A 13,559-nucleotide genomic window follows, 5' to 3' on the forward strand; every position below is an offset into this window, starting at 1 on the left:
AGGTGACATAGAATGCAATTTGTTGTTGTTAATGCAGGCTACCTATTATATTTCAGTGCAATTAATCCACTCCCAGACAGAAATAGGATATTCCAGCCAAAGATTTCCATGCAGCTGTTAAAAAGGCTCACAATTCTATAATGCAGGCAGCAAAGTATCTTTCTCATCTGATCACACACTCTACAAACAGCATTAAAGTAATGTGACAATGAAATAATGCATTCCTTCAAACTTTTGATTTTGGAGATTCTGTGCACGGTTCATGCTTCAATACTACTAAAATAATTATAGAGACCTAGAGAAGGTGCAGAAGAGACTTACAAGTATACCACGAGAATAGAGAGGTTATAACTATAGGGAAAATCTTAACAGGGCGAGAACCTCTCCTATAGCAAACAAAAGACTGAGGATTGATTTCATTGAGGTCTTTAAAATTATGAAGCGATTTGATACAGAAAATGTTCCCACTGGTTAGGAAATTCCAAAATCACAGGCAATAAATGCAGGTAATCGCTAATAAATTTAATAAGTTATGCAGAAGAAACTCTCTCACATATGAAGTAGTCACAATGTTGAACATGTTATTACACAAGGCAGTTAAGACAAATATCATGCATTTATTTAAGGGGAAGCATAGGCAGAGCATAAACACTTGCCCCATAAACCCATTGTGGAGGCTGGTCTATACTTTCCACGTAGGAAGTGACAAGCCAGACCAGTCAGCAGAAGTACTTACCAACAAGCCATTGGTTGCATGGACAGTGACACATCTGGAGAAACAGTGGTGAATTGCAAGGCTTTTCAGATATGTTGGAGAACTGTAGCCCCCATGTCTATCCACGTCCCCACAGAGGTGAAAGTGCACAGGGTAGCTGCCCATAATCTGTTGGCCCATGTGCATCAACTCCACATTAGAGAGATGAACAGATGTAAAATTCTTCATAATCTTTAACAGAACAGAGGAACAAAATAAAGATTAAAATTGGGTTCCTTCTCAAAATGAAACTCCAGAAGAAAGACCACGCCCTGTCATTGCCTCTGAGGATTACTTTTGGTTTAACTTTTGGGACTTCTTTTTAAACCCTAGACCAGAACAGAATAATCTCAGAAGGAAATGCCTTTAGTACTACAGTAAGCCCTTTCAAAGCTGAACCTTGTGAGGAAGAATTCACTAACTTGATTCCGGAGATGAGAGATGGCTGTATGATGAAGAAAACACAGTGGCTCAGTGGTTAGCACTGCAGCCTCACAGCACCAGGGACCTGGGTTCAATTCCAGCCTTGGGTGACTGTCTGTGTGGAGTTTGCACATTCTCCTTGTGTCAGCGTGGGTTTCGTCCGGGTGCTCCATTTTCCTGCCACAGTCCAAAGATGGTGCAGGCTAAATGGATCAGTCATGCTAAATTGCCCATAGTGTTTAGGGTGGTTGGTCTGGGTGGGATACTCCAACGGGCGGTGTGGACTTGTTGTGCCAAAGGGCCTGTTTCTGCACTGTAGGGATTCTAATCAAAAGTTGAAGAGGATAGGCCAGATGTTCAGAAAAAAACCCCACAGTGGATTGCATTGAAACGTGTAAGATCTCAAGAGGTCTTGACAATAATAATCCAATTTACATGACAGTTGATAACTGTTATCAATGGAAACACATAAAAAGTTATTCACTTTATATTCCTCCTTGATAAACACTGTCTCTCCAAATTCTGTGAACAAAAGTTTCAAAATGAATTACAGTGTTGCCTGTTGAATCGTAATTAAAGTCAAATCACACTTTGTCAAATGAATACAGTCAAACCTCAGGTGGGACACAAGTATTTGTCAGTAACAATCAAGCTCACCTTCAAATGTCCTCCAAATGTGTCATGTTTAAAGAACTGACACCAGTTGTCACCATAGCAGGAATCTTCCATCTCCCCCTCAATTACAATGTTCCTTGTCAAAATTCCCACCTCTGCTCTCATGTCTATCCCATCCATAATCTCTCCAATGTGAAGAAACTGAGCCTTTTCTGGAAACATTAAAGCCACAAGTTATGGCACCAAATGTGTGCAGAGATGATACATCGCCAAAACAGTCCGAGTTCAAAGCAAAATTTAAAAGTCAATGGCATACATATCTAGTAGCTCTATTAAATCCAACAGGAAATGTCTTTATCTAGCAAGTAATGAGAACATGGAATTTTCTGTACATTAAGCCATAGCAGTGAATAGACTGATCATATTCTATCACCTGCAGATGAACGGCATTCAGTGGGGTTTAATTTGAGCACATATAAAGATACATTTACTGAAAAATGTGGTATGATTGAGTTGGGAGGTATACACTTGTAATATTTCTCTCTACAAAGAAATGTAAGACTGAATTAAGATTGGCTGTAGCTCTATCCTTCACCAACTGGCTTTCTGAATAGAACAAATAGCATAGATGCCTTTAACTAAGCACGTGAGGGAGAAAGCAATAGAACGATATCTTAATTGGGTCAGAAACAAAAAGAGCGGAAGGAGCCTTGTGTGGATCATAAATACCAACATGGAACTATGTGTCACCTGATGGCTATTTAGAATTATAGAAACCCCACTGTGCGGAAAGAGGCCATTTGAACTACTGAGTCTACACTGGCCATCTAGACCTAATCACCCACCCTATCTCTGTAACCCTGCATCTGCCATGGCTGATTAACCAAGCCTGCACATCCCTGGACACTGCGGGCAATTTAACACAACCAATCCATCTAACCTATACACCTTTTGACTGTGGGAGGAAAACAGGGCACACAGTGGAAATCCATGCAGGCACAGCACAAATCTGCAAATTCCACACATACAGTCACTCAAGGTTGGAATTGAACCCAGGTCCCTGGTGCTGTGAGGCAGCAGAGTCAACTACTGAGCCATTCTTTATTTCGGTACTGTCGGAATGAGGTGACTCAGCAAGGCAACAGAATAATCCTGGGGATATGAAGGGAATATTCCTTCTTCCTTAGGTAGTACGGTAGCTCAGTGGTTAGCACTGCTGCCTCACAGTGCCAGGAACCCAGGTTCGATTCCACCCTCAGGTGACTGCCTGTGTGGAGTTTGCACATTCTCCCCGTGTCTGCGTGGTTTTCTCCCCCGGGTATTCCGGTTTCTTCCCACAGTCCAAAAACTGTGTAGGTTAGGTGGATTGGTCATGCTAAATTGCCCCATAGTGTCCAGGGATGTGCAGGCCATGTAGATTAGCTATTGGAAATGCAGGGTTGCAGGGAACAGGTAGGTGGATGGGTCTGGGCAAGATGCTGTTCGGAGATCTGGTGTGGAGCCAATGGGCTGAGTAGCCTGCTTTCACACTGTAGGAATTAAATGATTCAATTCTATAATGGAAAGGCTTAAGGAAATATTGGCAATAGAGCAAGGCAGAAATACTGAAACATTCAGACAGATCAGATAGCAGTGTGCAAGATTATGATGAGAGAGAAAAAGAAAGATTGCTCCCACTAGTTGGTGGTACTAGAACAAGGTAACACGTGTTATAGGTAACACAATGTACAGCTGGATGAACACAGCAGGCCAAGCAGCATCAGAAGAGCAGGAAAGCTGACGTTTCGGGTCAAGACCCTTCTTTAGAAAATGTTGAGAGGTTTTGGGTAAGAGATGCAGGGGGACAGAAGACAGAACATTTTTACAAGCCAGTGGCAATAATGAACTCACTGCCTACGAGGTTGAAGGTAGTTATAACTATCAAATATTTCAGAAGAGAATTGGATAGGCACATGCAGGGCTCCAAGGATAAAGTGGGGATATGGGATTGACTGGAGAGCTGACATTGACTCAACATATCAAATAGCCTCCTCCTCTGCTGTAATAACGCTAAGACTCAAAGGGTTTTGACAGATGCAGAATGGAAAGCTTTGGAGAGTAAATGGCAGTGGTAATATTTTTCAAAAAAACAAAGAGAAGCAAATTGTGTCCATTTTAGTACATAGGCTTTCTTTCAAGTTTTTAACAGGATTTTTATAATAACAGTAAAAATGTTACAACTCCTGTTAAAATACCTCACGATGTAGTAATAATACTGAAGAAAAATAATTGGTATTTATTTTTCAAGAAAGCAGTGGTTCAATATTTATTATTCACTGACGGAATGGTTGACTGAAGAGATAAATTTTTCACTAGGCTGTCAATGTGGGTTATTCAGAATCCCCTCCCCACCCGTGGTGATGCACAAACATCTCAGTTTACCTCCAGCTGTGGCTTGTGCCAAAAAAAATTGGCTATTCCCCCACCAACCTGTCTAGTATGATCCTTGCATATCCCCATATCAGGGGACTGACTACAGCCTATTTCACTTTATCAGGGGAACATTTCCTCCTGTTTCTACAACAATCTCAGTCCTTGCATCCAAACACATCATGCTTCACCCACCCTCCTGCAAAAATTCCATCCCCTATTCCCAATTCCTCCGCCTCTGCCACATCTGCTCCTACGATAAGACATTCCACTCCCGCACATCCCAGATGTCCAAGTTCTTCAAGGACCGCAACTTTCCCCCCACAGTGATCGAGAATGCCCTTGACCGCATCTCCCGCATTTCCCGCAACACATCCCTCACACACCGCCCCCGCCACAACCGCCCAAAGAGGATCCCCCTCGTTCTCACACACCACCCCACCAACCTCCGGATACAACGCATCATCCTCCGACACTTCCGCCATCTACAATCCAACCCCACCACCCAAGACATTTTTCCATCCCCACCCCTGTCTGCTTTCCAGAGAGACCACTCTCTCCGTGACTCCCTTGTTCGCTCCACACTGCCCTCCAACCCCACCACACCCGGCACCTTCCCCTGCAACCGCAGGAAATGCTACACTTGCCCCCACACCTCCTCCCTCACCCCTATCCCAGGCCCCAAGATGACATTCCATATTAAGCAGAGGTTCACCTGCACATCTGCCAATGTGGTATACTGCATCCACTGTATCCGGTGTGGCTTCCTCTACATTGGGGAAACCAAGCGGAGGCTTGGGGACGGCTTTGCAGAACACCTCCACACAGTTCGCAACAAACAACTGCACCTCCCAGTCGCAAACCATTTCCACTCCCCCTCCCATTCTTTACATGACATGTCCATCATGGGCCTCCTGCAATGCCACAATGATGCCACCCGAAGGTTGCAGGAACAGCAACTCATATTCCGCCTGGGAACCCTGCAGCCTAATGGTATCAATGTGGACTTCACCATTTTCAAAATCTCCCCTTCCCTCACCGCATCCCTAAACCAGCCCAGTTCGTCCCCTCCCCCAACTGCACCACATAACCAGCCCAGCTCTTCCCCTCCACCCACTGCATCCCAAAACCAGTCCAACCTGTCTCTGCCTCCCCAACCTGTTCTTCCTCTCACCCATCCCTTCCTCCCACCCCAAGCCGCACCCCATCTACCTACTAACCTCATCCCACCTCCTTGACCTGTCCGTCTTCCCTGGACTGACCTATCCCCTTCCTACCTCCCCACCTATACTCTCTCCACCTATCTTCTTTTCTCTCCATCTTCGGTCTGCCTCCCCCTCTCTCCCTATTTATTCCAGAACCCTCACCCCATCCCCCTCGCTGATGAAGGGTCTAGGCCCGAAACGTCAGCTTTTGTGCTCCTGAGATGCTGCTTGGCCTGCTGTGTTCGTCCAGCCTCACATTTTATTATCTTGGATTCTCCAGCATCTGCAGTTCCCACTATCTCTTGCTTCATTATAATTGGTTGAAGAACATTAAGTGCAATTACTCAAAATTAATCACAATTAAGTGAGAGCATTAGTCACAAGTTCGAAAAATAGAATCAGAGATAATGGGAACTGCAGATGCTGGAGATTCCAAGATAATAAAATGTGAGGCTGGATGAACACAGCAGGCCAAGCAGCATCTCAGGAGCACAAAAGCTTTTGTGCTCCTGAGATGCTGCTTGGCCTGCTGTGTTCATCCAGCCTCACATTTTATTATCTTGGAGCTTTTGTGCTCCTGAGATGCTGCTTGGCCTGCTGTGTTCATCCAGCCTCACATTTTATTATCTTCGAAAAATAGAAGTTGTTTTGTGATATTCAGTGCCTTTTTATAGGTAGACTGAATATTATTGGGGAGGTATGAAGGGGATGGTGAAAACAGCTAATCATTTTCTTTCATTATTGACGTTGATTAAAGAGGAACCAAACAAAACCAAAGTCTGTGGTCATGTGGACCTTAATAAAATGCAATTACCTGATATTAAGTCCCTTTAGATGACCTTACACTCTCCTACAGTCACCACTGCATCACCCAAATCATCCATGGTACCTAGAGGTCTAGCAATTGCTGCCCTGAAATGAGCAAAGATCAGGCACATGTACTCACTGAAACTTGGCCTATATTTATCTCCCATGGACATGAAGCTGACCAGAGGGGTAAGTGACCAGAGGAGAAATATACAGTATGTATTTCAGCTTGCCACAGACAGAATGCTTCCATTCCATATAAATTGTATGTATCCAGACAATATCTTCCCAAATACAATTCAAAATAAATAAAAGAGAAGATCAAAGTGCTTGGTGCTCCTAATGAGATTTGTTGCAACTTACATAATTTAATCGCCACTCCCTCTCGCCCAATGTGACTGTTTTCCCTAATCTCCCGATAGACTACATGGGTGCACTGGGGGGAAATTGGAGGGAAGCATCTCGTCCTGATGGTCCAGTCATGATGTATGCATGGGACAGGTTAGATGGGCCAACCAGTCTTTGACCTGCCCATTAGCATGTTGATGACCCTCTTCAACCTACCTTTGACTTTGACTTGATGCTTTGAGCATTCAGGGCAGGGAAGCAGAGTAAACTCCTCAGCCTGGTACATGGAGTAATCGGTACTGGCAATAACAATCTGGTCGTCTTTCTCCCAGCCTTCTACCTCATCTAGCAGGTCCAGGATAAAGCCACCGGACACCTCCACATGGAATTCTGACAGGGGGATCCCTGACCATATGGAAGGAATCAGAGACAGACACACACACACGTACAAATAAAATTATAATTAAAACAACCTTGCATTTTCCTTCCTCCAGCAGATAGTTTGGAAATTGTGAACTGGGCATGTTAGAAAATGAGAGAATCAAATAAACTGTTTTTACTCCACTTAATTGTAAATATAGGCAGAAAGTATTGATTTTACAGCATATAATGAACAGAAACCAACCATTCAGGCCATTTGGCATGTGCCTTATAAATGCTCCAAACAGACTGCTCCCATTCCCTCTTCATCTCAGGCCATCAACATATTCTTCTAGTTCTCCTGCTTTCATTTTTATATACTTTTCCTTTAAATACATCAATATAATTCACATCAAGTATTTCCTGTTCTGCAAAGTTCCACATTGTAACTCTGGATTAATTAATAACTTTATAGTAAGATCCTCTAACTTTGATCAGCACCACCAACAGTCTCACCCTCAACAAGAAGTGGGAACATCTTCTTGATCAAACTCTTTCATAACCTTAAAGCCCTTGATCAGGTCAGTCACTCAGCCTTCACTTTCTTTGACAGGCAAACCCCATCCTGGGCAGTATTACAGGACACGTTTCACCTCTCAGTGCATGTTCCAAAAGGTTGAATGAACAATGGACTCCACCTGGCTCAATTTCAGTTGGAATGATTATTGTGCATGAGATGCAGCTTAAAGAAAAATTATGGTTTGGACAACAAGAAACTGTACCAAAGATTCTCACTCCCAAATGCTATTGTCTGACAATGTAGATTGTGAGACAAGACAGAGTTTGGTCAAATGTCCAGTATTGGATCTGATCTATCACAGAGTGATGAGCTTTCTCGCTATTGAATAAGTCTTGTGGAGATAAACAGCATGCTTGAGAAACACCCAAACACTGACTTCCTCCAGCACCAGCGTACCATGGCAACTGTGCATACTATCTACCAGCTTGCTAAGGATCCTTAAACAGTACCTTCTAAAACCATAGATTTTGCTCTGTAGAGCGTCAAAGATGCAGGTGCCATGGGAATGCCACCATTTCCAAGTTCTCCCTTAAGTCACACACTGCCCAAGCTCGAGGCATATTGCTGTTTCTTCATTACACTCGGTGAAAGTCGCAGAGCTCCCCACCCCACCAGACAGCACTGTCTGGGTCATTAGATTGGAATACCACAGCTCTAGAAGAACGGTGACAACATCTGACCAGATTTTAGTCTAAGTTGCAAATGAACGTTTTATGCCATTCATATCATACCCAATTGCCCAGGCACCTTTAATGGATTAGTCAGGGAGATTTCCACTTTTCATGCATCTGTTTGAATTCAGCCCCCTCTCTAGGGCACCTGCAGTATCGATCAGTAGCTCAGAGGCTGTTCAAGTGGTCAGACTGCAGATTCCTCAGTCAGCCATACAGAAAGCAAAGCACAACGTCAAAATCAAGGAATACAAATCATATGGAAATATTTAAACAGGATAAAAGTAAAGACATGGGCATATAGAAAAACTTTTGCAGAAAAAGCTCATTTAAAACTACATTAATTCTCTTCTGAAGGAATGAGACCCAACACTTATAAATTATATTGTCAGGATCAGGGAAGTTAATTGCCAGTGTTGTACTAGTAAAAAGAATTCCATCATTCCCAATTCCGTAAGCTTGAACATTTTAATCTTTCAAACAACAATATTGGGCAATTAACCCAAGCTCAAGTCATGGAAGTGATCACTGCCAAGTTTCAATTTACAAACAATATCCCACATAACCTTCTGAGGAAGGATCACTGGACATAAAACATTAATTCTGATTTCTCTTCACAGACGCTGCCAGATCTGCTGAGCTTTTCCAGCCCAACTTCTGTTTTTGTTTCTGATTTACAGCATCCGCAGTTTTTTCGGTTTTTATCCCACACAACCTGTAGGGCAACAGGGTAACACAAACAGGAATTTTCATGATTAACAATGACTGAGTGAACAGCAGAAGTTTCAGAGATAGCAGGAACTGCAGATGCTGGAGAATCAGAGATAACAAGGTGTAGAGCTGGATGAACACAGCAGGCCTTGCAGTATCAGAGGAGCAGGAAAGCTGACGTTTCGGGTCGAGACAGTTCTTCAGAAATGAGGGAGGGGAAGCTAAAATAAATAGGGTGAGAGGGGGAGGCAGATAGAAGATGGATAAAGGAGAAGATGGGTGGAGAGGAGACAGACAGGTCAAACAGGCAGGGTTGGATCTAGTAAAGGTGAGTGTAGGTGGGGAGTTAGGGAGGGGATAGGTCAGTCCAGGGAGGATGGACAGGTCAAGGACGCGGGATGAGGCCAGTAGGTAGGAGATGAGGGTGGGGCTTCAGGTGGGAGGAGTGGATACGTGGGAGGACAGGTTAGGGAGGCAGGGACAAGCTGGGCTGGTTTTGGGATGTGGCCGGGGGAGGGGAGGTTTTGAAGCTTGTGAAGTCCTTTGATACCATTGGGCTGCAGGTTCCCAAGCAAAATATGAGTTGCTGTTCCTGAAACCTTCGGGTAGCATCGTTGTGGCACTAGAAGAGGCCCAGGATAGACATGTCATCCAAGGAGTGGGAGGGCAAGTTGAAATGGTTCGCGACTGGGAGGTGCAGTTGTTTGTTGTGAACCGAGCATAGGTGTTCCACAAAGCAGTTTCCCCAATGTACAGGAAGCCACAACAGGAACAGTGGATACAGTACACCACATTGGCAGATGTGCAGGTGAACATCTGCTTGATGTGGAAGGTTGTCTCAGGGCCTGGGATGGGGGTGAGGGAGGAGGTGTAGGGGCAGGTGTAACACTTCCTGCGGTTGCAGGGAAAAGCGCCAGGGGTGGTGGGGCTAGAGGGGAGTATGGAGCGGACAAGGGAGTCACAGAGAGAGTGGTCCCTGCAGAAAGCAGATAAGGGTGGGATGGGAAAAAATGTCTTTGGTAGTGGGGTCAGATTGCAGATGGTGGAAGTGTCGGAGGATGATGCGATGGATCCTCAGTTTGGTGGGGTGGTACGTGAGGACGAGGCGGATTCTGTTTTGGTTGTTATTGCAGGGAGGGGGTGTAAGGGAGGAGTTGCAGGAAATGTGAGAGACGTGGTCGAGGGCATTTCCGACCACCAAGGCGGGCGGGGGGGGGGGTGGTTGTTGTCCTTGAAAAACGAGGACACGAAGAAGTTGCTGCCTGTTTTACCCAGATATTCTAGCTAACAGCTGCAGTCATTACCACCACAAAGCTCAGGCCAATAATTTTTGGCAAGAAACAGTGTTAGCATTTCCGATCCTTCATCAGAATCTCAAACAATCGCTCTGTTTTTATCCCTACGGGTGCTGCCTGACCTGCTCAGTATTTCCAATATTCTATGTTTTTCTTTCAGACATCCACCATATTGCAGTATTTTGTCTTCACAATTATACAGTACCTTTCTTCCATTGACTTGAGGCAGACACTGCGAATCTCACTCCATCCAAAGTGATAAACTCCCTGCTGGCTCTTGCTTTCCCTCCTGTGTCATGGTTCTCATAGTCTCGGACAGACTCACTGCAAGAAGAGTTACCAGCACCAACCACACCTACAAGAGCCCATGCTTGTCTGTCCATTAAATCAGAAAAACATTTAGCAGTCAATGCAGTGTTGTTAATCATTAGGTTCAGTCTATTCATGCAGTTATTTGCTGCAAATGTTGTTTTAGCCCTTTATTTTGCATCTCTGGAACTGAGTGCACTGACTATGAGGCACTGCTGAGAGATCAAGTTGTTACACCTTTCATTTTTGTGTTCCTTTCTTGCTGTGGTTCAATATATTTTGTTCAACAGATATGTGTTCTTGGGCTCTCTCAGCTTTGGAAAGCATTCCTGATATGAAACTCTTCATTTGTCATTATCATAGATTTGCTTTGGGGTGAGAGTATGGGATCAGCTTCTTCTACCTTTTCAGGAAGAGAATCTTCCTGATCCTGACAATTTTCAGAGTGAAAACATTCACCTCTCTTCTGGATCATTTAACATTTATTTTAAATCCTAGATTTCTGGTTATTGAGAGAGAGGTTTTTCTCCATCTAAACCTCTCAGCATCTATTGGTCACCTCCAATCCTTCTCTGGTCCAATAAAAGCAGACATAAAATTTTCTAAGATAACAAAGTGCGAAGCTGGATGAACACAGCAGGCCAAGCAGCATCTCAGGAGCACAAAAGGGCCTAGACCCTTCATCAGAGAGGCTCTTGGATGTTATCTTGGATTCTCCAGCATCTGCAGCTCCCATTTTTTCTGATAAAATGTTCTAATCCTACATCTGTGTCAAGATCATCGAGTGAATTTGCCCTTCACTAGGTTCAAACCTTTTCTGGTTTGTCCAAGTGTAACAGCTTTAATGCAGTGGCATTACAGATTTATTCCCTCTGTACTAGATGTGGAAGGATGGCACAAGAAAAGATCAGCGTGGCATACCATGACAGCAGATCACCTGGCAAAAATAGCTAAATATCAGCAGCAGCATTGATTTTCTATCACTGCTGTTTATGAGACTTGCTGTGCCTGATTTTGCTGTTATGTGTTTCCTTCTTATATTTCAAAAGTGTCTTCCTTAGCTGTAAAGCGCTTTGAGATATCCTAAGGTGGTACAGAAGTGCAGGTTTATTTCTGACTTAGTTTCCTCTGGGTAACATAGCAATGCCCATATGATATGGTTGAAGTGCTTCCCTGTATGTTTGCCCATATAACGTATACCACAAAACTGCTCTTGTTGTGACAAATGTTGTGAAGTTCATTTAACCCTGATTATGCACACAGATGTGATATCTCTGGTGTTCTATTCTTGTGTGACTGGTACATTATATAGCTGATTCCTTGACTGCAAGATAGAGACCATCCATACTGGAAAGATCATGGATCAGAATGTCATCTCGTGAATTTAAAAGTTTTTCTTTTGGCTTAACCCAGATCTCTGCAAGAACACAACAATTTCCATCCACCTTATGAGGCTGCTTTTTAAAAGGTGTTATTTTGAAATCTACTGTGACCTTTCAAAGGGTTGCTTTGTAGACACATGCGGCAGGCTGACATGAGTATGGCACCAGAAAAGGATACGGACCAGCAGCAAAATCCCAGAACTGAAATGTTGTGAACAGTATGGATTTTTTTGCTGGATGGGACATAATATTTATCTGGACTCTGGGAGAGCTTCCTGCTTGTCTGAGCTATGGCTCCTTTAACATGCATTCCTCTTCCCTCAACAGTACAGTCTCATAGGACCTCGCCTACATGCAGCTGGCAATACAGAGACTGAACCCATTCTTGAAGGGTGAATGACATGACCTCTTGTTCAGTCAATCATTTTCTCAAATTTCCACGATTTTTTAATCAATAACGGAATTGTTCACAGGAAACGAAAAGGGCGCTGTTTATATTAATGTGTTCATGATTTTTCTCCTGGGTTTGTGTTCACAGCAGACTCCCAAAGATTAATCACTGAGTTAACCACCTCAACATTAAAATCTCAATCAATCATCTGTTTAAGTGTTGTAGTAATATTCTCATTTTAAAACAAACTTACACTATAATGTGTCGAACAGCTTCACTTCAGGACTGATTCCCAGTGCTGAGAAAAATGAACAGACCATCTGTTCAAACATACTTTTCCCTTTGAAAATGTATTCATCCACATCACAAAAGGACAGTGCAAAGTGGAAAGTACAAATTATATTATTTTGAAGTTATTATATAAGGCACTTTACAATAGAGTTAAAAAGCAAAGATTTACATTGAGACACAGAAGGATGTAAACATTGATTCCATAAGCAACTAGAGCTGGTAAGAGACACAGTGGAAGGTGATGGACAGACAGGATTACAAATCAAAAGAACAGTATGTGGAACTACGCCTGGCGACTATGTCAAAGAGCCAGCACAGGTACAATGTACTGAATGGCCTCCTTCCGAGCTGACAGCATCTCTGACTTTTGGAACACGCGAGAATCATTCCAAAAACAAAAAGCAAGAGGAAGAAACGCTAGCATCTTTTTGGACAGCGCAGACATCTCAGTTGGTCTTTCTGCTCCAGTGAATAACGTGGGTAAATAACCTTTGAATCCCAGCTCCAAACTAGTTTGCCCTAGAGTTAACAGTCACACCCAAATCTACATAAAGGTAACAGCAAGATCAGTGTAAGGGGATTGAACTGACCTTTGGCTAAGTAGCAATTGAACTCTACAGGGGAGGGAGAATTCAACAATTTAGCAAGGGCTTCCATTCTCAGTCCCTAACCAGTAGTCTTTACAGGAATGTACATGAGCAGACAAGACTGATATCAGCCATAATCTTTTGTAAATGGTTAATTTGATGCTTGTCTTGCTGGCAAGGCCAATATTTATTGCCGATCCTTAATTGTCATGGAGATGGTGGTGGAGAACCACTTTCCTGAACCACTGCAATCCATTTAGTGTAGGTGCATCACAACACGGTCAAGTGGACTGCCATAGTCTACCAAGAAAACCTTGTATTTCTCCAGCACCTTTACTGGAGCAGAGAGCATTATCAAACAGAATGTAACACCAAACCACATAAGGAGGTATTGGCAGAGATCGCTAGGAGATTTATCGGG

At 43.5% G+C, this 13,559-nt stretch overlaps 1 protein-coding gene across 2 annotated transcripts in view; it reads right to left on the minus strand.

Moving 5' to 3' along the window:
- The window catches only part of cemip2 (cell migration inducing hyaluronidase 2), an 85,876-nt gene that overhangs the window by 34,642 nt on the left and 37,675 nt on the right, over positions 1 to 13,559 (minus strand). For both annotated transcript variants that reach the window (XM_048527164.2, XM_048527163.2), the window contains exons 5-8: positions 10,384 to 10,553; positions 6,778 to 6,966; positions 1,835 to 2,004; positions 737 to 946 (exon numbers count right to left, since the gene is read on the minus strand). In XM_048527164.2, the coding sequence (XP_048383121.1) occupies positions 737 to 946; positions 1,835 to 2,004; positions 6,778 to 6,966; positions 10,384 to 10,553 (739 nt within the window). The remainder of the gene's footprint in view (positions 1 to 736; positions 947 to 1,834; positions 2,005 to 6,777; positions 6,967 to 10,383; positions 10,554 to 13,559) is intronic.

This window comes from Stegostoma tigrinum, chromosome 3, assembly GCF_030684315.1.
Source record: "Stegostoma tigrinum isolate sSteTig4 chromosome 3, sSteTig4.hap1, whole genome shotgun sequence".
Classification (NCBI taxonomy): domain Eukaryota; kingdom Metazoa; phylum Chordata; class Chondrichthyes; order Orectolobiformes; family Stegostomatidae; genus Stegostoma; species Stegostoma tigrinum.